This window comes from Solanum verrucosum, unplaced genomic scaffold (genome assembly GCF_900185275.1).
Source record: "Solanum verrucosum unplaced genomic scaffold, falcon-dt-bn FXZP01000182.1, whole genome shotgun sequence".
Lineage (NCBI taxonomy): Eukaryota > Viridiplantae > Streptophyta > Magnoliopsida > Solanales > Solanaceae > Solanum > Solanum verrucosum.
The window spans coordinates 5,471,077-5,494,864 of NW_026020378.1; the positions used below are offsets into that span (position 1 = coordinate 5,471,077).

The following is a 23,788-nucleotide window of genomic DNA, read 5'->3' on the forward strand; positions in this document are numbered from 1 at the left end:
CAAGTAGGGCTCAGTACGGGAACATGTACTGAGTAGGTATCATCGGCCAACCCAAAATAGAAACTAATATACAATGAATAATAGTATAAAGTCAACATAGCACTTAGCAGGTGATAAGAAACAACAACATGAACAAGCGACAGTTGAAGCAAGTACGTAATCAATCACAATATCAAGCACACACACGAGGACTCATGCCTCCACTCACACTCGTTTGGGAAATGCGTTCATTGAGATTGAGTACATTAAGTTAATTCAATATCTTTTCCTTTAATGTTACCGTGTCGGAACGTGACACTCCGATCCAATAATACCGTGTCGGAACGTGACACTCCGATCCAAAAATACCGTGTCGGAACGTGACACTCCGATCCAAAAATACGTGTCGGAACGTGACACTCCGATCCAATAATATTATTAATTTATCATTTATTATCACCACTTTTCAATTCATTAATAATATTACATCAAACCTTCTTTATTCAAGGCATCACTTCGATAGAGAGGTTTTCAGATTATAAATCTCACGGTCTCAGGATTTTAGACCAATCACAACCACACAACCAAGCCACACAATCACACAATCAAGTACATAGAGAACTCACAGTATCATTCAATGCATATCAATCGCTATTAAGAGTTTATCTATCAAATAGAATAAACCATAACCTACCTCCACCGAAGAATCGAAGTCGAGCAAACTACTTCTCCAACGATTTTCCTTTCCTCAATGCCTCGAAACATTTCCAATCTATCAAGTATACAATATTCGTAAACAAACAAGTTCATGGACATCCATCATGCTATACTTCTAGCCTAGATCCGTAAAATTCATCAAGCACAAATCTATATTCAAGTTTCTAATCTTGAGGTCAATTGGTATATCAAGTCTTCTATTTCTTATATTCAAGCTTAAGGTTAAGTCTTGGTTCCTCCAAATAAATTAATATAATGACATTCATATAATATAGTACACATAATATTTAATTATCTATACCAACATATGAATACTTGAGTCTTAATGTGATAACCATAAGAAAATTCCATACCTAAAACCAAAGGCAATAACCCGCAACTTCAACACTAAAATAACGCCTAAAGCCTTGACCGAATTTCCAAATTCATTTTACAATTCTAATTAACTCTTAATTGATCACCAGAAAATCATTAATTAGTCATTAACTTCTTTAATTTCTTATTGGTCATAATGTTTCAATTTTTCAAATTGGCAATCACGGGTACCGAGAGGAATTTTTAGTTCGCCTCTTTCCAATTAACATTATAATAATCTAATTCTAACCATAACATTAAAATAATATAAATTCCCTACCCCAACCATTAACTATCCACCATTGTCCTAAATTTGGCTCTCAATGTCACTCACCAGGTAAGTAATAATCCTAACAATAACGACGTTACAGTGCAGCAACCGACCTTGGCAATAATATTATCACTATATCCATGCAATTCATCAACATTGGCAAGGAATAAAGTTCAATTGAAAATTTGCTTACCTGATGCCGCATAAAGAAATTTTCCACGTTGTTCGTCCACAGGTGAGTTTCTCTCGTCTCAAACCCTTTTTTTTTCTACAGAATATTTACTCCCTAATTATTATATAAGTTCAACCATAAAAGTGTTAAAAGTGACCCATTGTTTATTTTATTGTTCTTTTCTTTAACCACCAACTAATAAATTGTTAAAACTACCCCACTAATTTCATAATTATAATTACGAATAGTCAAAAATACCCATTTAGAATCTACCGAAAAGTATTTTATGAAATCAAAAGCTCTAGTACTCAAAACGACCAAACGGGTCGTTACACTAATAACCGAGTTTTTGAAGCGATTGTTTGCGTGGATAAAGGAATAAGTTTTTTTTATCACAAACCTGTACTTTCTTTGACGCTATTTAAGGCATAATAAGACTACCCACATACAATATTTTTGAAATATTTTATGTTGTCAATTATCATGATTTATAGTATGTTTACGATAGATTCACTTCAAGAATCAGTGGAATTTTTTGTATTTTTTTTTCAAAACATATTTTATGTTGTCAATTATCATGATTTATTGTATTTTACGCAATTTTTAAATATAAAAGAAATAAGACAAATAAATTAAAATGGACCCAATATATGTTATTTTTGTTGTCTCAATTTATGTGACACAAATGAAATTTGGAGGGTCATCCAAATTTTATATTTTTTTTTAAAAATGTTTGAAGTTATTAATTATTGTGATTTATAATATTTTTATGTAACTTTGAAATAATGTACATTACTGGTCACTTTGTCCTAATTTATGTGATATAGATAAGATTACAAAATTAACCCTTTTAAAATGTCTTTCAGATATTTTAAGATGTTAATTATTATTATTTATAATACTTTTTTGGTAATATTAAAATGATATGTGTTATTTTTTATGTCCCAATATATGTGAGCCTGATAGAATTATGAGAGTCAACCTATGCCATTATATAGCTTTTAAACATTTTAAATTGGTAATTATTGTCATTTTTAATGCTTTTTAAGTCATTTGTAAATAATATATGTTGCTTCCTTGATTGAGACTTTTCCATTTGTGAGTATATATATACATATCGTGCTATGCACGGGCCCAATAATATAAATGGTATGTTTTGGGGCTAATAACCGAGTTTTTGAAGCGATTGTTTGCGTGGATAAAATAATAAGTTTTTTTTTTATCACAACCTGTACTTTCTTTGACGCTATTTAAGGCATAATATGACTACCCACATGCAACATTTTTGAAATATTTTATGTTGTCAATTATCATGATTTATAGTATTTTTACGATAGATTCACTTCAAGAATCAGTGAAATGTTTTGTATTTTATTTCAAAACATATTTTATGTTGTCAATTATCATGATTTATAGTATTTTTACGATAGATTCACTTCAAGAATCAGTGAAATGTTTTGTATTTTATTTCAAAACATATTTTATGTTGTCAATTATCATGATTTATAGTATTTTTATGCAATTTTTAAATATAAAAATAAATAAAAATAAGACAAATAAATTAAAATGTAACCAATATATGTTATTTTTGTTGTCTCAATTTATGTGACAAATGAAATTTGGAGAGTCATCCAAATTTTCATATTTTCTTTTAAAATGTTTGAAGTTATTAATTATTGTGATTTATAATATTTTTATGTAACTTTGAAATAATGTACATTACTGGTCACTTTGTCCTAATTTATGTGATATGGATAAAATTACAAAATTAACCCTTTTAAAATGTCTTTCAGATATTTTAAGTTGTTAATTATTATTATTTATAATACTTTTTTGGTAATATTAAAATGATATGTGTCATTTTTTTCTGTTCCAATATATGTCAGCCTGATAGAATTCTGAGAGTCAACCTATTTTATTATATAACTTTTAAATATTTTAAAACTTTTTAAGTCATTTGTACATGATATATGTTGCTTTCTTGATTGAGACTTTTCCATTTGTGAGATATATATATATATATATATATATATATATATTATTTTTAAAAGGGAGTTTATGCCCAAGTTGTACTATATAATAAATATAATATATAATATTCAAGAAAGTCCCAATCTTGAATATTATAAATTATAGTTGGGTATAAACTTCCTTTTAAAAGTCTCACAAGTATAATATATAATATTCAAGATTGGAAAAAGTCTCAATCTTGAATATTATATATTATACTTGAGCCTAAACTCTCTTTTGTAATATAGTAGAATATATGATGATATGATAAAACCTTTTATTGTCCATTGACTTTTCATTCACCATGGCAATTTTTGAATTGCTTACTTAAAAAAGTAAAATCACTGTTATTTCATTTAGAACCATAAAATCATTTAACTATTATTTTTTTTATCAAAAATATTAAATACAATTCAAACCAATTTTCGCGCTTGAACCGAAATTCTGAAATTGATGAATTAGCTTGGTTCGGTTTGGTCCCATTTTACCCCTATTTTTCTGATAGCTCGAAATCCCTATCAAAGTTGACTCAATTTTCGTGTTTGAACTGAAATTCTGAATTATTTTTTTCTCCTTAAATTAATATTACCTTTTATTTTACCTTATTTTGGTTGAATATAATTAGTGAGAGGATAATCATGAAACATATATAACTCAAAAAATTCTATGATGAAGTTGAAGTGTTGAACCACTGCTATATTATATAGTTTAGTCAAACAAAATTTAGCTATTATTGATTATGTCAACATCAACTCTTACATCAAATTACTAAATTAGTAACCATGAGGTTGAGTCTCTAGTATATTATATATATTCTCTTTACTTGTATACATAAATCACACCCCTTTTACACAAAATTTCAAGAATCAAAGTTCCTTAATAAGAAAAGTTGTTAACTAAGCTTGTGTTCAAAATAAAGTTGTTGGTGTTAAAAAAATGGAGGGTGGTGAAAATATTTTGAGAGTGAGTAGTGCACGTTTGAGTGGTTCAAATGTATGGAGAAATAGTGCTATGGATGTGTTTTCAAGGGAAGATTATGCTGATGAAGAGGCGTTAAGATGGGCTGCTCTTGAAAAACTTCCAACTTATCGTCGTATAAGGAGAGGCCTTCTCTTAGAAGAAGAAGAAGGACAATCTAGAGAAGTCGATATAACAAAGCTTGATTTGATTGAAAGGAGGAATCTTTTAGACAGGCTTGTCAAAATTGCTGATGAAGATAATGAGAAGTTGTTGATGAAGCTCAAACAACGCATTGATAGGTATTAAACTTTAATCTCTTTTAGTTAAAAGTTAATGGACTTCAGTTGATGTTTAAGTCACTAGACCAGCGCATCTTCTGGTGTTTGGTCTCCAGAGAATGTTTTCTTTACGAAAAATGACTTTACGAGAATGTTGACTAGCTGGTTTTGATGTGCTTTTTAATATGATGCAGAGTTGGTCTGGATCTTCCTACAATTGAAGTCCGGTTTGAGCATTTAAATATAGACGCAGAAGCTCGTGTAGGTAGTAGAGCTTTACCAACAATATTCAACTTCACAGTTAACATCTTAGAGGTAATAATACATACATGCATACATTACTAGGACTTGTCTTGTACATTATTGTTATATCATATTACTACATCTTGGACTTTCGATGTATAGGATTTCTTGAATTATCTTCATATCCTTCCAAGTAGAAAGAAACCATTGCCAATCCTTCATGGGGTCAGTGGAATCATCAAGCCAGGAAGGTGAGTAAAACACTTGTGTCAAAAGGGTCATTTTTAGACCAATCAAGAAAGTCCTGTTTATTCGTTCATTTCAATCTTGTTATGCAGAATGACACTGCTTTTAGGACCACCAAGTTCGGGAAAAACAACGCTGCTGTTAGCTTTAGCTGGGAAACTTGATAAAGATCTCAAAGTAAGAAACATGATTAGACATATACTTTTATTTGGCAGTCGATAAATTTATTTGTTTTCAGGTTTCAGGGAGAGTTACATATAATGGGCATGGGATGGATGAGTTTGTACCACAAAGAACATCTGCTTATATAAGCCAAAATGATCTTCATATTGGAGAAATGACAGTCAGGGAAACACTGGCATTTTCTGCTAGATGTCAAGGAGTTGGAACCAAATATGGTCAGTGAGACAAACATGTTGCATTTCCGATCTTCTTTGGGCATCGCGTACTTTTTTAATTAGTTTTTATTATTATGAATATGCAGAAATTTTGGCAGAGTTGTCTAGGAGAGAAAAGGAAGCAAATATTAAACCAGACCCTGATATTGATATCTTCATGAAGGTGAAGACATAATAAAAGAAAGATTCAGATTTTCATGTTGCCTTTTCTTTGTATTAGTTATGATAAGAAGTTGGTATTATTTAACAGTCAGCGTGGAATGAAGGACAAGAGGCTAATGTTATAACAGATTATACTCTCAAGGTAATTAATGGCTATACATTACAGAACCCAATCCAGAAAACTAGATAACAATGCAACAATTCACTACTCTCTGTGTTATTTTCAGATATTGGGACTTGAAATTTGTGCTGATACCCTAGTTGGAGACGAAATGATTCGAGGAATTTCCGGGGGGCAGAGAAAGAGACTAACAACAGGTTTGGTTAAACAGAAACCTTGTATGTTGTAAAAACCAAAAGCATATACAAAGAGTTGGGAAAAAAGTATCATGCTTAATTAAGGCTAGCTGCTAAACTTGTTGATAACTTGTAATACAGGGGAGATGATGGTTGGACCAGCAAGAGCACTTTTTATGGATGAGATATCGACTGGTTTAGACAGTTCAACAACCTATCAGATTGTCAATTCAATTAGGCAGTCAATCCACATTCTTCAAGGAACTGCTGTAATATCACTTCTGCAGCCTGCACCAGAAACTTATGACTTGTTTGATGATATTATTCTTCTATCAGATGGGAAAATCGTGTACCAAGGTCCCCGGGAAAATGTACTTGAGTTCTTCGAGTACATGGGCTTCAAATGCCCCGAGAGGAAAGGAGTTGCTGATTTCTTACAAGAAGTAAACACCTTGTGAATTATCTCCTTTCCTGTCGTGGAGCATTTCTTGTTTCTAATTATGTTCATTTACTGTGTGTTAATAAAAGGTGACATCAAGAAAGGATCAAGAGCAATACTGGTCACGTCGTGATGAACCTTATAGGTTTATCACAGCGTGCGAATTTTCTGATGTATTCCAATCGTTTGATGTTGGACGGAAGCTTGGTGATGAGCTTGCTGTACCCTTTGACAAATCCAAGAGCCACCCTGCTGCTCTAACCACCAAGAGGTATGGTATTAGCAAGAAAGAACTCTTGAAAGCCTGCACAGCTAGAGAATACCTTCTTATGAAGAGGAATTCGTTTGTCTATATATTCAAGATGGTACAGGTAAGTAGCAGGTCAAAAAATAAACAAGTCACTCTTTCAATTTCCTCAATGCTTATGTAGAAGTAAAAAACTGTAAATTTATTTATTTATCATTTCAGCTAACATTGATGGCGTCTATAGCAATGACACTCTTCCTACGAACTGAGATGCACAGAGATACAACAATAGATGGTGCAATATACTTAGGTGCACTGTTCTACGCAGTTATCACGATTATGTTCAATGGTTTCTCAGAGCTTGCCCTCAGTATTATGAAGCTTCCTTCCTTCTACAAACAACGTGATTTTCTTTTCTTTCCTGCTTGGGCATATGCTCTGCCTACTTGGATCCTCAAAATTCCGATCACACTCGTAGAAATTGCTATTTGGGTGTGTATGACTTATTATGTTATTGGATTTGAGGCAGACGTTGGGAGGTAGAAGTTTAATCCTTTTCTAAGCATGGAACTTCTTGTTTAGTTAAACCTCATGGAGATTATTTTTTTATTTGCAGGTTCTTCAAACAGTTATTTCTGCTCATATGTCTTAGCCAGATGGCCTCGGGTCTGTTTCGATTCTTAGCAGCTCTTGGAAGGAATATCATTGTTGCAAATACATTTGGATCATGTGCACTACTCATAGTTCTTGTAATGGGTGGATTCATTCTGTCAAGAGGTAAAATTGCAGAATATTTTGTAAAACCACAAGGGCAATGCTCATTTATCTGTTCTTCGCTTTTTGTTCGCTTCATCTAACAAGGAAGCTATTGTCAATCAGATGATGTGAAACAATGGTTGATATGGGGTTACTGGATTTCCCCTATGATGTATGCGCAGAATGCTATAGCTGTGAACGAATTTCTAGGGAAGAGTTGGGCACATGTAAGCTAAAGCTTCTGTTGTTTTGGAAGGACAGGCTGTTAAGGTAGCATTTGAGAGTTTATTCTTGAATTTGTTTTATAGGTTCCTCCTAACTCCACGGGCACGGATACATTAGGAGTGTCATTTTTGAAATCACGTGGAATCTTTCCAGAAGCAAGATGGTATTGGATTGGAGCAGGAGCTCTTTTTGGATATGTTTTGCTCTTCAATTTCCTGTTCACAGTGGCCTTAGCTTATCTCAACCGTAAGAATCTGCCTACTATTATGCAATCTAATCTCATTTCCATCTATAGCATGATCCTAACATATCAACAAGGTGGGTAATTTTGGTGCAGCATTTAGTAAACCTCAGGCAATTCTTTCTGAAGAAATTGTGGCCGAGAGGAATGCAAGCAAAAGGGGTGAGGTTATTGAACTATCTCCGATAGGAAAGAGTTCTTCAGGTAATTTCTTCCCTTTGAGCTTCAGTTTCAATTTACGATTTTGCAAGAAGTACTTATGGTATCAAGGCTAAATATGCAGAAAGAGGAAATGATGTTCCAGTAAGTGCATCTTCCAGGTCTCTGTCTACAAGAGTAGGCAACATAACTGAGGGTGATTTAAACAAGAGAAAGGGAATGATTCTTCCTTTTGAGCCCCTTTCAATTACTTTTGATGATATAAGATATGCAGTAGATATGCCACAGGTACATTTAAGATTTTTGTCTTATGGAAATTAACTGGCCTATAGATGTCTGAGTTAAATTCTCAAGTCTATGCTGTAACTTCAGGAAATGAAAACTCAAGGTTTTATCGAGGACCGACTTGAACTCTTGAAAGGGGTAAGTGGTGCTTTTAGACCAGGAGTTTTGACAGCTCTAATGGGTGTTAGTGGAGCTGGAAAGACCACACTTATGGATGTCTTAGCTGGTAGGAAAACCGGTGGATACGTTGAAGGAACCATCAGTATATCAGGATACCCAAAGCAGCAAGAAACGTTTGCTCGGATATCAGGATACTGTGAGCAAACTGACATTCATTCACCTCATGTTACAGTATACGAATCATTACTGTATTCTGCTTGGCTTCGACTGCCTCGTGAAGTTGACACCGAAACCCGAAAGGTAAATGAGTCTGGAATATGGCTACTAGGATTGCTAGTGGAACTTGAAAGTGGATATTGTTATGCCGTAATTTTCCTAACCTTTAGAAAAATCACTTTTGAAATGTTCCAAGTATAAAACATCTTAAGAAAAATACTTAGAAAGAGTCGCCACTTAATTTTTTTAAAAAACTAAGAAAACTTATAATTTTCAAAGATTTAAACAGAAAAAATCATTTAAAAATATCAAAGGGGGTTCGGGGTTCAATTTACACTTCGAGAAGGGTTTAAGCATTCGAAGTGCCCGCTAACATGCGGTTGATCTGCGACTTGACTAAAATATATTTTTTGACTAATTTTAGAAAAAAAATGATTTATAATAATAATTCACGATATTTGATTAACTTCGATAAAATAGTTAAATAAAGAACAATTTTTAATCTTTTAAGAAATGGGGCCTTAATTGAAGTTCAATTAAATTACAAGTTATTAGAATCTTAGCAAATTTACACTAATTTAACTTTTTGAATTGTTTGTAAAAAATATATAATTCGAACCAATTTGATAAATTAAAACACGAGGACTATCTTAAATTAATTAAAAGTGAAAAGGCACCAAAGTTTCGACCGACTAACTTTTGAGAAAGTGACAAAGTAAAGAAAATATATATATATTTTTTTAGTTTATTTGAGAAAATACTCCAACTTAAAATAAAATAAAAAAAAGAGTAAAAAAAATAAAATAAAAAAAGTTATTAAATAAAGAGCATATCTTTTTTTTTTTTTTTTTTAAGAACACATATACGTAATTAAAGATATAAAGAATTTGACCGGTATACTTGACATAAAATACAAGAATAAAAAAAAAGATGTTTTAAAAGTAAATCAACACAAAGAAAATAACTCATCCTTTGGGGATCTAAGTAAGTTAATTAAAAGTTCTAAAGTTAGAGTTAAATAAAATTAGTTAGACATAATCAAAACGATTAAGAGAGTAAAAGAGATAATGAAATTGGGCCCCTTCTTGGGCCAATTTCGTTGCAATTTTTTGAGCTTTAATCCAATCCCGTTTTTGTATACACAGGCTGTATATTAGTGTATATCGGATGTATACAACCCATTTTTCTGCTTTCCGAGACCTGTACATCAACTCCGAAGACTTGTTCTTCGATTTCTCAAGGTTGGCTGACTCGTTAAGAGATAAAATTGGGCCTTTGACCCAACGAGGAGATGCAAGGAGAACATAAGAGTTCATATAGAATTCGGACCGATTTCACATGCAACAAAAAAGACAAGATAAAGATTAATAATTAATAATGAACAAGTAAAATCAATTTAATTCCTGTTAGATAAAGTAATGCTATCAAACTCAAACCAATTTTAAATACACGATACTTAATGTTAATGACTCACACATAGGTCCCATGATTTAACAACTGAGCGCTACACTTTCAAATATACTAAAAGGGAGGATGAATAATTGGCAAGAAGCTTGATAATAAAGCAACATTAAGAACAGTATAAGACAACAATTGGAAATATCATCATATTATTAATAATAAAGAAAGGACACTCATAGTGGCAAACAAAAGAAAAGACCAACACTTGAAGTGTGACAATGGCATATAGACAAGACCAATGGCAACAAATACTAAATTAAGCAAAATTAACACGGAGAAATAATCACATTTTTTAACAGTCAATGACATCAAAATAGATAAATAAATATGAACGCCACATAATTAGACTATCCAACGATATGCAATGATGGAGTCCAAATAGACTCGGATTAATGTCACATGCGAGAGATAAATAAATAGGGATTAGTACATTTCCTGGGGGCCAATATAACTGACATTCTTTGCAATATAAAGTGCAACTAGCAAATTAATAAGAAATGTTAGGCAATGACCAACTTAAACATCAAATGAATCAACACAGTAGAAATGAAAACTACACCAAGCATTCTGGAAACTTTCAATATGAAATGGGATAAAAACAAGAACTAACGATTTTGGGAGGGAAATTATAACTATTGGATATCAAAAATATCTTACAATTACTCATGAAAAATTTCATACAACAAGACATAGATTTCAAGGGAATTTTCAGGCGGAAATGCTACTGCCTCTTAAACTGAAATTAATTACAAACCGAATTAAAAGGCTGATTTTTATATGAAACTCAAGATACCATATACATGAATCAAAAGCAAATTTTTTATATTTACCATTACGCTAATTTTGAAGAGAAAAGAATAAAACGAACCGAAAAAATATAATGCAGAGATCTATGGCGGTCACTTTCGGATTCAAACGGAAATACGGTACTAAAGGAAAGCAACATGTCGAGAAGATTTAGACAAAAAAAATAAGTTAGGACTCTTTCCGAATACATCTAGGCATATAAGATGAATAGAACACTTTCATGAATTTGGAATAACATACATAAGACATGAATGACAATGAATGATTATAATGCGGCGATATAGTGAAATCATCAATTATACATATAAGAAAATGGACTAGTGGCTGGAAGTTCAAAACAAAAACACGTTCCTTGCTACTTCCGTCCTGTTTTCACATATTATAAGATCCGCCCGAACTCGAATAGAACGGATACATAGCTAATTCATCAAATGGAAAGTAAACCAACATGATATAGGAGAAGAGATGAAGTTACCTCTTTCGGAGCAGCGAGCTGGGACGAATGAGCTTGGAAGAGGACGACTTCTCACACGATTTTAGTCTAGGGCAGCCAACCAAGAAATTCAGACCAACTTTGAACAAAAGACCTTCTTGGAACTTTAGACGTCTGAAATTTCCCAAGTGTAAAATTTATCGTTCAAGAAAATCTCCACCACCCCCAGAATCGCTGAGCGTAGAGGGCTTTTTATAGGGGAAATCAGGGCATTTGGGAGGGAAAACTAATAGAAAAAATTGAAATTTGAATTCGAAATAAGTGGAAGGATTTGAGAATCCCTAAAAAATGGGGAAAAAGGGGACAACGATGGTGATGGATTAGGACTCTAGGGTTATGGGTTTTCGCAGATAATCACGTCTCTGGGTTCTCCGCGATTTCTGGTGATTTTAGGCGTGAAGAAGACGAAAGCAAGTATGGGGTGAGGTCGAGTTTGGTATGCGTCTGTTGTATCGTTTCTCGCGTGAAGAAGATGCAGGGGTCGTCTGGTTCTTTGGTATTGCTGATGTTATGTTGAAGGAATGGTAATGTTGGAATGGGCTTGGGTTTGGAATTGAAATGGGTATGCTATATTGGTGTATAGAAAGAGTGGGCTGGCTGGGAAAGGGGAATTGGGCTGGAGGAAAATTGAATGGTAATGAAGAAATGGGCTGTTGGTAATTTGGGAAAAATGGCCCAAAATTCGGTCCTTTAAAGGGTTAAGAGTAGGATAACCAATTGACTAAAAATTACAAGACAAATTTTCATAAATTAATTAACGAGCTTTTTAATCTTAACGACATAAAATAATTAATTCGATGGCAAAAAATAATTAATTTAATTACAACTAATTAACTTGAAATTATAACTATAACTTAGACTAAAGTAAAATAATAAGATATTTGACTAAGATGTAAAATCTTTTGTGATGATTTTCAAATATTTATAAAATATACTAATTATATACATACATACATATATATGTATATATATATTGACAAAATTTACATAAAAGTAACTCGAAAAATATTTTGAATTTATAACAAAAACTAATTAACTCAAAATTAGCCATCACTTTAAAATACACTAAAGAATATAAAATCTTTTTTTTTTTGAGATGATTTTTGGATATTTATAGGATACACTTATTTCATACATAATTACATAAAACATATATATTATTTAAAAAAGTGACAAAACTATTTAAAATAACTTGCAAACTATATTTATTTTATTTTATTTTTTTGAATTTTTTATAAAACTAATTATTTTCAATCGTTTGAAATTAAAGAAGCTCGATGATTAACTTAAATTGCGGAGGTCCAAAATTGGGTGTCAACAGATATTATAGTAAAATGTATCATTGCAGAGTTTCATTGAGGAGGTCATGGAACTTGTAGAGCTAACCCCTCTAAGAGAAGCACTTGTTGGATTGCCTGGAGTAAATGGTCTTTCAACTGAACAACGAAAACGACTTACAGTTGCAGTTGAACTTGTTGCCAATCCTTCTATAATATTCATGGATGAGCCAACCTCTGGATTAGATGCTAGAGCAGCTGCAATAGTGATGAGAACAGTTAGAAACACTGTAGATACAGGTCGAACGGTAGTATGCACCATTCATCAACCTAGCATTGACATATTTGATGCTTTCGATGAGGTGAGCAACAGTCGATCTTCCATAATCTAGCAATTTAAAATAATTGTTTTAGAGAAAGAGATTCTCATTCTACTAATGAATTGCAGCTCCTACTCCTGAAACGAGGAGGCGAAGAAATATTTGTCGGCCCATTAGGACGCCATTCTTCTCACCTTATTAAGTATTTTGAGGTAAGGTTACTGTTAGGTAAAGAAACTGAAATTCCTATTATGCTGGCCTAGTACACTAAGTAATGGTTCTGTTTCCATTTGCCTCAGGGAATCGATGGAGTTCTGAAAATCAGAGATGGTTATAATCCAGCAACATGGATGTTGGAGGTAACTTCATTAGCTCAAGAAGTAGTTCTTGGAATTGACTTTACAGAATTGTACAAAAACTCTGAATTATACAGGTATGAATCTTGAGTTGAACACGATTACATTCTACATATAGAATTCCATATATCCTGTCTTGAATTCTGAAGTAGAGCAAATATTCAGGAGAAACAAAGCTTTAATCCAGGAACTAAGTGTGCCAGCCTCAGGTTCAAAAGATCTCTACTTTGAAACTAAGTACTCCCAGTCTTTCTTCACCCAATGCATGGCTTGCTTATGGAAACAACACTGGTCATACTGGCGAAATCCTCCTTACACAGCAGTCAGGCTCATGTTTACATTCTTCGTTTCTCTCATGCTTGGAACAATATTCTGGGGTCTTGGCTCCAAAAGGTAAATAGAAACATACAGGAACTGTTATTTCATCTAACTCGACGTGTTTTTAGTCACAAGACTAATGATTTTGAACCCAATTTCAGGGGAAAGCAACAAGATATTTTGAATGCAATTGGTTCAATGTATGCTGCTATCTTGTTTCTTGGTATAATAAACGCTAGTTCAGTACAGCCAGTTGTTGCCATTGAGCGGACTGTCTTCTACAGGGAAAGAGCAGCTGGAATGTATTCAGCTCTGCCTTATGCTTTTGGACAGGTACAGATACAAATAATTTACATTTTGGTAAAACACCTGATCAGCAAGGGTGTATGACCTTAAAAATACATCTCTATCTCGATCTTCCAATGCAATGCGTATACCAATAAAACTCAAGACAAATATATTTTGCTATGCAGGTTATGATTGAGCTCCCGCACCTTTTTCTGCAGACGATCATATATGGTGTTATAGTCTATGCTATGATCGGATTTGAATGGACAGTTACCAAGTTCTTTTGGTATCTGTTCTTCATGTACTTCACCTTGTTATACTTCACATTATACGGGATGATGACGGTAGCTGTTACTCCTAATCACACCATTGCATCCATTGTTTCATCTGCATTTTACACAATATGGAACCTTTTCTGTGGATTCGTCGTTCCAAAAACAGTAATAGTTCTTCTTTCAAATTGCATTACCTTCATTCAACAACACATGTTTAAACTTGCTAGACCAACATAACAAATTTTTTTCCGATTTATGACAGAGGATGCCAGTGTGGTGGAGATGGTACTATTACATTTGCCCCCTTTCGTGGACATTATACGGACTCATTGCCTCACAATTTGGAGACTTACAAGATAGATTGGACACAAAGGAAACAGTGGAAGAATTCTTAGAGAATTTCTTCGATTACAAACACGATTTTGTGGGATATGTTGCAGTCATTCTAGTTGGAATATCAGTTGTTTTTCTCTTAATATTTGCTTACTCAATCAAATCATTTAACTTCCAGAAAAGATAGGTTAGAAATGTGTGTATTAGGGCAATAATAATGTAATGTTTCCTCAAGTTTTGCATAGATACAAGTAATGTTTGAGCCTTGTATCTAAGAACATCTTAGTACTAAGTGTTAAATATGGGGGAAAAAAAATCATCTCTTGTGTTACTAGAGACAATCGATGATATTTATTGAATGATTATCAAACTCTTAATGTGATTAGCTCTTGCGAACTATTTTTAAAGATTGCAAATAATTTGCTAAATTAAGAACACACTTAATAATATAGAGTTTTATCTCTTTGTAGATTTAACCAATATAACTCATGAATGATGTTTTGATTAAAGTATCTCCAGTGTACCAAAAAACAAAAAAGAGGTCTACAATACAGGGAAACCATTGGCCACTAAAACATGAGTTTTAGCTTCTAAATATATATATTTTTTAAAAATAAAAAAAATGGGGGTAGACGAAAGGAATTATAATCAGACTCGCACTAATAACATGAATTTCATGTAGTCAATCAATATTGAACTACGAAGATTCTTCTTAGCTTCTAAATATTGAAAAAGCTTTAAGGAAAATTATAATCCTGCATTATTATTTACTTATATTCTTATTTCATACTATCTTTTTTTTTTATTATGTGAAAAATTAAAAAATGAGACGACTTTTTTTTTACAAATAAAAAAGGGGAAAAAGAAGCAAAATGAGAACTCTCTATTAGCTACGTGTCTCACTTATACACACTTACTAATTTTTTTAAAAAGGTAGTTTTTCTTTGTTCATATAATATGTTATTGTTCTACAAATCGCTGACTTTATAATCTAATGTTATCATCGATTTTTTTTTTGGTATGCAGTTTGATTATTTTCTTGTCAAACAATTAATTAAATTAAAATGTTAAGTATGATTCATGTACCAGCCTTGATCATTTTAATGATAATACCAATAGATTCCATAAAATAATTAGTTGAAATTTTATAAAATATTGGAAAAAAAAAAAAACCGACAAATCTTTTTTGGGATTGAGTGAGATATGGTACACATGCAACATAACAAACATGGTTGGACATGCCAGATGCAAAATTAGTGAAATGTTCCTTTTTTTTTCTTCATATTTTGATTGATTTTATATTCCCAAGGTTTTGATTAATTGATGAAGAAAGAAAAATGAGATTAATTACTTGCTGCTAGAAATAGAAATTTGCTCAACAAATGTTCGATATGAATTAAAGATTATTACAAACAGGCGAAACTATGATTTTAATTTTATTGACTATATAAAGTTTATGATGATGATTTTAAACGATAATACAAACACACACAAAAAGCTTATTTATTTGCCAACAAAGATTTTCTTCATAAATCATCATTAATAACAATGTGGTTTCGATAATTTTTTCATAATTTTCAGCATGCTTGTGACAGAGGGTACACTTATTATCGTAACTAGCTAATGTCCTACCTAATTATATATTCGTTTTGTACGTATCTCATGTATATGATTTTCTTTTAACGAACCATGCATGTGTGTTAAGTTTATAAAATTAGTTAATAATGAGCAGTTACATTTATCTATTTATCCAGCAAGCAATTATGCTTCCTATTGTTCGTCTTTTTTATCTAGAATATAATTATCTTTCTGTATAGAGTAGTAACTTGTATGAATGATCATGTAAAATATGTTACTAGTGTTAGGAATTTGTCTTGATTTTCTTTTATATATATGAGATTTATTTTATTTTGGAAGAAAAATCAAAGTATTATCATAATTACTTTTTATTTTTTCTAAAAATAAATTATAAATGTCTTCCATATTTGGCTATCACTTTTTTGGAGGAAGCTCATGAGTTTAGAATTCTAACTCTTTCAAGTTATTGAATTTTAAATATAATGTGTATATATTAAATGAATAGACAAATATAGAGTTTAAATCAAAATTACTTAGTTTAGCCAATCTCATATCTCAAAGGCTAGCTCCATCCAGAATACCATACTAATAATTTTGTTTAAAATAGGCCAAACACATACACAACCCCTCAAACTTGCCCTCATTTTTCATTTTGACACTCCAACTTAGCCTTGTTCCATTTTAACCCTTAAACTCCAATTTTTCTGTACCATTTAAACACTAATACTAATTTTTATGATTTTTTTATTTATTTATGTTCTTCAATTGCAATTTTTTATTTTAAAAAAATAGACGTGTGTCTGTTAATTTTCGTAAAATAATTAAACATTCGCAAACGAACATAAAATTTTTCAAACAATAATATTATTTTTTGAGATTTCTCTGTATTTTTGCATGAAAGTAAATTGACGAAAGTTCTTTGATTTCCTTTCTTAAACATTCAATTAAATTAAATAACACTACTTATTTATTATTTCTTATCATCTAGGCTATCTAAATTTAACGCAAATACTTACTTTTTATTTTTAATATAAATCAATACGAATAAAAAACTCATCTTCAATACGAGTAAAAAGGACTCTTGTTCATTGCTAATAACACTACTAAAATATGTTAAAACTCGATTGACTTTAATTTGTTAGATTGTCAGTGATTTTTAAGAAAGAAAACCAACACAATTTCGTCGGTTATTTTTCACATAAAAATACATAAAACTCTTAAAAAGAAATTATTATTTTTTAAAAAGAATTATTTTTTTAACTAAAATTAACTGACACATGCCGATTTTAAAATAAGAAGTTGCAATTGAAGAATATATATATATAAATAAAGAAATCATAAAAATAGTATTTCGTGTTAAAATGGTACATAAAAAATGGAATTTAAAAGTTAAAATGGAACAAGGCTAAGTTGAAGTGCCAAAATGAAAAATGAGGGTAAGTTAGAGGGGTTGTATATGTGTTTGGCCTTTAAAATATATATCGTTAGTAGTACGGTTGTATAATGTCTGTATTTTATGAAACAATTGACTAGCGATAAATTCACTGATTGGAAGATGTCTAAATACAGAGAAGAGTAAGTGTTGGAGTTGGTAGAACGGGGATATTTGATACGTTTATTTACTAGGTTAAAGACGGATTCAAAATTTGAAGGTTATTGATTTCTAAAACGATCTTAAGTTAATCTAGAAATTCTTCGTTAAATATTTTGTAAGTATTTTATTGATTTTTAAATAAACATATAAAATCAAGAAAAAAATTATCGATTTATGTGATTAAGTCAGTTTTTCAAATATAAAAATTAAATCAAGTACCTTAACTCGATTTTTGTTGGTTTTCTTATTAGTTTTAATGGTTTTTGTTGGATTTTTTAAACGAAATTGATTGATTTATTAAATTATGATGCATAATCTATTCTGACCTCACTAAATTTAAAAATTACGATTTAAAATTCATAACCTAAAAATTCTTTTATTTGATTCTGAGAGGAGACAGTGCGCTACAAAACAATGTATATGGATAACACTACATTTTTTAAAATTAATAAATTGAACAATGATATGCCTAGCAAAGACAAATTCGAAAAATTCCTTCAGCATATTTTTCAGAGCAAATTAGTATAGAAGATGCCAAAGGGATTTTTAAAATAAGGTGAGTAAAGTCTTAGAAGTTTTTTAATTATTTAAACTCAATAATCGAGAATTTTTTAAATTAAATGAAAGGAAAATAAATAGTTCTACGTAGTAATATGTTGTTATTGCTGAAGTAAGATGATCATTTAACAATACAAGTTGCATTAAAGAAGTTAAATACTTTCTAGATGCCCTTCTTCTTACAGTTATTTTTATTGAAATTAAATTTAATACGGAAGATACTGTTTGGTTTTACTATAAGTGGTTCTTCCATTGAAATTAGGGATAAGCAAAGGTGATAGCGTTCTCGATTTATGTGATTACTTTTCTTTTTTTTATGATTACGATGTTTGGAACAGTTTTTGCATATCTCGATTGATTTTTTTGGATATATGTTACTTCTCACCAGCAGCAACAGATACTAGATAACTTTGTATTCAACCACTTCACTAACCACTAGGCATATCCTTGGGTGATTACTTTTTTGTTAGTTTAAAAAATTGATAGTGTATCTTTTATGTTTATTAATAATTTAATTTTAAATATTTTTTTTTATATATTCTCAATAATATAATTTATAACCGCATAAATATTTTTAATTTATTTTGAGAATTTTACACAAATTTCATTGTGTTAAGAGCTAATTACATCATATTCCTACTCTTTTCCAAATAACAAAAATCCTTTAAATTTGGTGAAATCCGAATACATCCCAAAACGTGCTAATACATTGATCGCGTTTCGATTTCGAATACATCCCTTGACGTTCCAACACATCGCGTCTCGATTTCGGATACATCACTTAACGTTTCGATACATTGCGTAAGCCGTAAAGTGATGTATATGATCGATACACCGCGTAAAGTGATGTTCCAAGAATAGAAGAGAGTAGGGATTTTTGTAAATTTTTTTAAATGGTAGGAAATATTAGAAAATATAGTAAAATAAGTTGTGTATTTAAATAATTTTTTTTTATTTTATAGTATAAATTTCAATTTATTTTATTTTATTTTTAAATTTGGTATGTAATCAAATATCGATAACATACTTGAGATGAGTGAGTAATTTTCTTTGACTTATTCGTTGCTTGGTGTGACTCCCTAACTAAACTTGAATTCCATTTTCCTAGGACCAAAGATTCTTCATTCATTTAAGACAAGATTTTAAGTACATCATATTTTATTACTTAATACTATACTGTATTAGGAAAGGTAATTGATTTTGACTTGTCCTCTAAAAAATCATTTAGGCATAACTTTGAGATTGCCATGGTATCTTATAAATATAGAAAAGGTCCATCGTATGAGAGGGGCATATGGAGTGGAAGAAAAAAAATATTATTTTTCTCTTTTATGCCATCAAAGGCATTCAACTTTATCAAGTTAACCAAAAAGAAAATTATAATAGGGTAATGCTAACTGATCAGAAAATTTGGTCAGAATTTGATCAGAAATTTAAAAAGTCTATAATATCCTTTTTATTTTAAAATAAGCTGATATTTATTTATTTTTTAATTAAAAGGTATTAAAATTAAAAAGGGTAAAAATATTCAAAAAGATAAAATAACATAGTGTAAAATATGTTATTTTACCATTTTGGTCCAATTCTGACCAAATTTTCTGGCCAAAAAGATTTTCCATTATAATAGTTCCAAATAGCGTAAATGATATAAAACTCACTAATCTTACGATAAACTTACTTGGCTATTTTGAAAACGATCACACATATTTCAAGCTTTGTTCTTGAAAAGGTAAATAGTTTAGAAGTTAAAATGTCACTCACATCGAAAATGATAAAAATCTCAATCTTATATCGTCCAAAGCACCAACTTTTATGTCATCAAAGTCTACTTTATAAGTATTAACTAAAAGAAAATTATAATAGCTCTAAGGGTAATGCTAAATGGCCAGAAAATTAAAAAGTTTATAATATTCTTTTTATTTTAAAATAAACGAATTTTATTTTATTTTTTAATTAAAAGGTATTAAAGTTAAAAGGATAAAAATGTTCAAAAAGATAAAATAAACTAGTGTAAAATATGTTATTTTATCATTCTAGTCAAATTCTGGCAAAATTTTCTGGCCATAAGCAATTAGGTAATTCTGAAAGCAATAATACATATCTCAAGTTTTGTTTTTTAAAAAAGAAAATAATTGAGAAGCTAAAATGCCACTCACATCGAAAATGATGAAATCTCAATCTAGTACTATCTCTATCCCTAATTACTTGTCCACATTTTTTTTGTAGTTGTCCGTAATTATTTGTCTATTTTGACAAATCAAGAAAGGACAAAAAAAATAATTATCCATTATATCCTCAATTAATTACTTTGAAAATGGTAGTACTAGTTTTTAATTCATCCACTTCATAATTAATAGGGGTAAAATGGTAAACTTACTCTATCAATTATTGTTTTCTTAAAAAGTGTGTCAATTCAAAAGTTGACAAGTAATTAGGGACAAAAGAAGTATTGTCCGAAGTACCAAGCAAGCAATCTCAAGTAGTCTTAGGGTCCATTTGGATTGACTTAAAAAAATAGTTTTTAAGTCAAAAATAAAAAGTCAAATTGAAATGACTTTTAATTAAAAAAATAAAAAGTAGGGGGAGACCTACTTTTGGTTTTTGACTTATTTTAAGTCATTCTTGACCTTGTCAAATACTTCCAGAAATAAAAAACTGACTTAAAAGTAGGTTTGATCAACTTTTAAGCCAATCTAAACACCCTCTTAATCCATGACTAGTAATCTATCAAATTAGGTTAGACAACGTACACGATTTTACGAAAAGTCAAAATAGTCAGTCTTTGATCAACTTAATCGTCAAATCCTGAAATAAACTACATGAACGAATTGGCGCCTATAACCTTGAGGTTTCATTTTAATAGTCAAGTATAAATTTTGACTTAGTTAGGTCATATCTCCAATTAATTACCTCGTTATTATATCAAAATCCCCCAACTTAGTGTTCAAATCTCATTGATTTATAGCTAAATTTGCACCAAAATCAAATATATCATCATACTGTATTAGACAATTTATATTTCAATAATTCAAATTGAAATAAACTCCTTTGATCCACCCTCACTGGCTCCTACCTTTAAAAAATGAACAAAATTCAGGTAATTTGAAATTCGTTACTACATGAATTATTTATATCGATCAGGCGATCATTTTTAGTTTTTCTTTCAAAACAAATGCTAACTTTGATCTCCTTATGAAATAGGGTTTGAGGTTTTCCATCCACAAAATTGTTTGTTTTTCCTTCCTTTTAGCAAACAACCTTAAGTTATAAAATATAATGCATTGTTCAGCACGTTTCGTCCATAAATACGAATTTCTACGCAACAAATCTGTAATAAATGATTAGAAAATAGTTTGGTTCTTAATTAAGATTCTATGAAAAGGAATTATAGTATTAGTATTTATTTATTTAAGGAAATAGATAGTGGTTATTACAACTGCACATAATATTATTAGAAATTATATTTAGTTCATTAATCACACTGACCCTAATGAAGTGTCGTCAAATACAAAATTAGTATGACTTCCTCAAACTCCCAACTTTGTGTCCTCTAGGGCCGGTGCCCCTCTTTAATATGACTTCCTCCAACTCCCAACTTGTTTTTTTTTTTTAAATTGATATTCGATATTTATATTGGAGTTCTAACTGAATTCGAATCATGCATTTCAGGGCTCGTTCTGGAATGACATTTTCAATAAGATTATTTTCATACTTAGAATTCGAATTTGAGACCTCTAATTAAAAGTGGGAGATCTTTACGCATCAATTTGGTGGATAGGTATTTCATGAGCAAATAACATTAAGGGTGTGTTTGATATAGTTGTACAAAATGTTTGGAAAATTCTTTCTCTAGAAAAACAAATTCCTTAAAATGAATTTCGTTGGAAAAACAAAGTTTTATAAGTATCATACTATGTTTATTGTGTTGAGTTTTAAATTAGGTGTGAATGTGAAATAAGAATGAATGAGAATTGAGAAATGTGGGGGAACCAATTTGGAGGGAAAATAAAAATCATTGAAACTTCATATTGGTAGAAAAAAAGGAAAAAAATAGTCCTTATATTAGGAAACACTTCCTATATATAGCTCTTAAAGGGTTAAGTAGGTGCCCCTCGTGCCGTCGTCGTCGTTCGGCCTCGGCTTTGACTTTGACAAATGATTGATTGATAGTTTTTTAGGAAAAAAATATTTAATCAATCTCATTAATTAATTTTCTTTTTCTTAAAAATTAATTCAGAATGTTAATTAATTAATTAACAGAACTAATTTCGCGTAACGAAATTGTTTGAAAATTCGTGTAACGGTAATGTCGCTCAGAAGGGACATGTTCCTTCCGAATAGACACTTCTTTTTCCAAAAGAAACAAACGTTCTAAAAAGACATGTCTGAACAGATGCGTTCACACTCTTGTCTGAACAGATGCGTTCACACTCTTGTCCGAACAGCTGTGTCGCTTGCTGCAGTTGGCTATAAATAGAGAGACTTCTCTCATTTTTCATATACTGAAATTTTTTCTCTCTTCTGCATAAATTTACATTTTCTTACAAATAAAATTGTCGATCGACTGAGTCTGTGTATGCTCTCCTTGCTGATTTTGAGTTTGCTGAAATTATTGAAAGTTTGAGGTACCGCTACTTCTTTAATAGTTAATCCATTTTATCTTGGGATGAATTAATTTACAGGGAATTAAATTTCTTAAAGATGCACAGTGAATTCTGTGGACTGAGATTACTTCTTTTTTGTCTGACTATTTCATCTTTTCTGTTTCTGTATTTACTAACTTGAATATAGGAGATAACATATTGTATCCACCCACTCATCCAATTGTCATATAGGATGTCACGTAGGATGAATGTGTCTATTCGTCCTACATGACATCATATATGACAATTTGTGTCCTAGGCGTATCATGACATGTAAGACGCGTGTGTCTACTTATAATTTATACAAATTTAAGTGTCTATACTTGTGCACATCTAAGATTGAAAGGCACATAAATATCAGTTAAAGCTAGATAAAAGGACGTATTTTTGTATTATACTTTTTTTATATTTACATACCAAACACAACTTATTTATTAAAAAAAAAAACATTTTCCGCAGAGAATAGTCTCCATCATACCAAACACATCCTTAAAAGTACGTAAAAGAAAGAAAAAGATTACTTCTGAGCATGTCAATACTAAACTTGAAGAAAATTCATGCCGTTATTACTCTATTGGACGTAATTTTCAATGAATGGCACTATCCTACCAAAAGACGTTTTCTTCAAATTTGTACATTGCTTGTTCAAGATCAACGAATAATAGTTTGGTCCAAAAATAATATTGTAATGAATATTTGATCCAAAAATGAC

General features: G+C 30.9%; 1 protein-coding gene across 5 annotated transcripts in view; it reads left to right on the forward strand.

The window, feature by feature from the left end:
* Window positions 1–23,788, forward strand: part of LOC125838557 (pleiotropic drug resistance protein 1-like) — a 36,928-nt gene that overhangs the window by 4,664 nt on the left and 8,476 nt on the right. Inside the window, exons 1-24 of one of the 5 annotated variants that reach the window (XM_049517605.1) lie at window positions 4,440–4,762; window positions 4,936–5,056; window positions 5,147–5,235; window positions 5,323–5,407; window positions 5,469–5,628; window positions 5,715–5,791; window positions 5,879–5,932; window positions 6,018–6,108; window positions 6,229–6,530; window positions 6,616–6,897; window positions 6,996–7,312; window positions 7,390–7,550; window positions 7,653–7,756; window positions 7,838–8,000; window positions 8,092–8,199; window positions 8,279–8,442; window positions 8,527–8,859; window positions 12,885–13,175; window positions 13,262–13,345; window positions 13,433–13,566; window positions 13,655–13,882; window positions 13,969–14,140; window positions 14,281–14,535; window positions 14,633–14,890. In XM_049517605.1, coding sequence (XP_049373562.1) covers window positions 4,440–4,762; window positions 4,936–5,056; window positions 5,147–5,235; window positions 5,323–5,407; window positions 5,469–5,628; window positions 5,715–5,791; window positions 5,879–5,932; window positions 6,018–6,108; window positions 6,229–6,530; window positions 6,616–6,897; window positions 6,996–7,312; window positions 7,390–7,550; window positions 7,653–7,756; window positions 7,838–8,000; window positions 8,092–8,199; window positions 8,279–8,442; window positions 8,527–8,859; window positions 12,885–13,175; window positions 13,262–13,345; window positions 13,433–13,566; window positions 13,655–13,882; window positions 13,969–14,140; window positions 14,281–14,535; window positions 14,633–14,890 — 4,356 coding nt within the window. Of the gene's footprint in view, window positions 1–4,439; window positions 4,763–4,935; window positions 5,057–5,146; window positions 5,236–5,322; window positions 5,408–5,468; window positions 5,629–5,714; window positions 5,792–5,878; window positions 5,933–6,017; window positions 6,109–6,228; window positions 6,531–6,615; window positions 6,898–6,995; window positions 7,313–7,389; window positions 7,551–7,652; window positions 7,757–7,837; window positions 8,001–8,091; window positions 8,200–8,278; window positions 8,443–8,526; window positions 8,860–12,884; window positions 13,176–13,261; window positions 13,346–13,432; window positions 13,567–13,654; window positions 13,883–13,968; window positions 14,141–14,280; window positions 14,536–14,632; window positions 14,891–23,788 lie in introns of those variants that run through there. The other 4 variants (XM_049517606.1, XM_049517607.1, XM_049517609.1 and 1 more) reach the window with 4 other exon arrangements.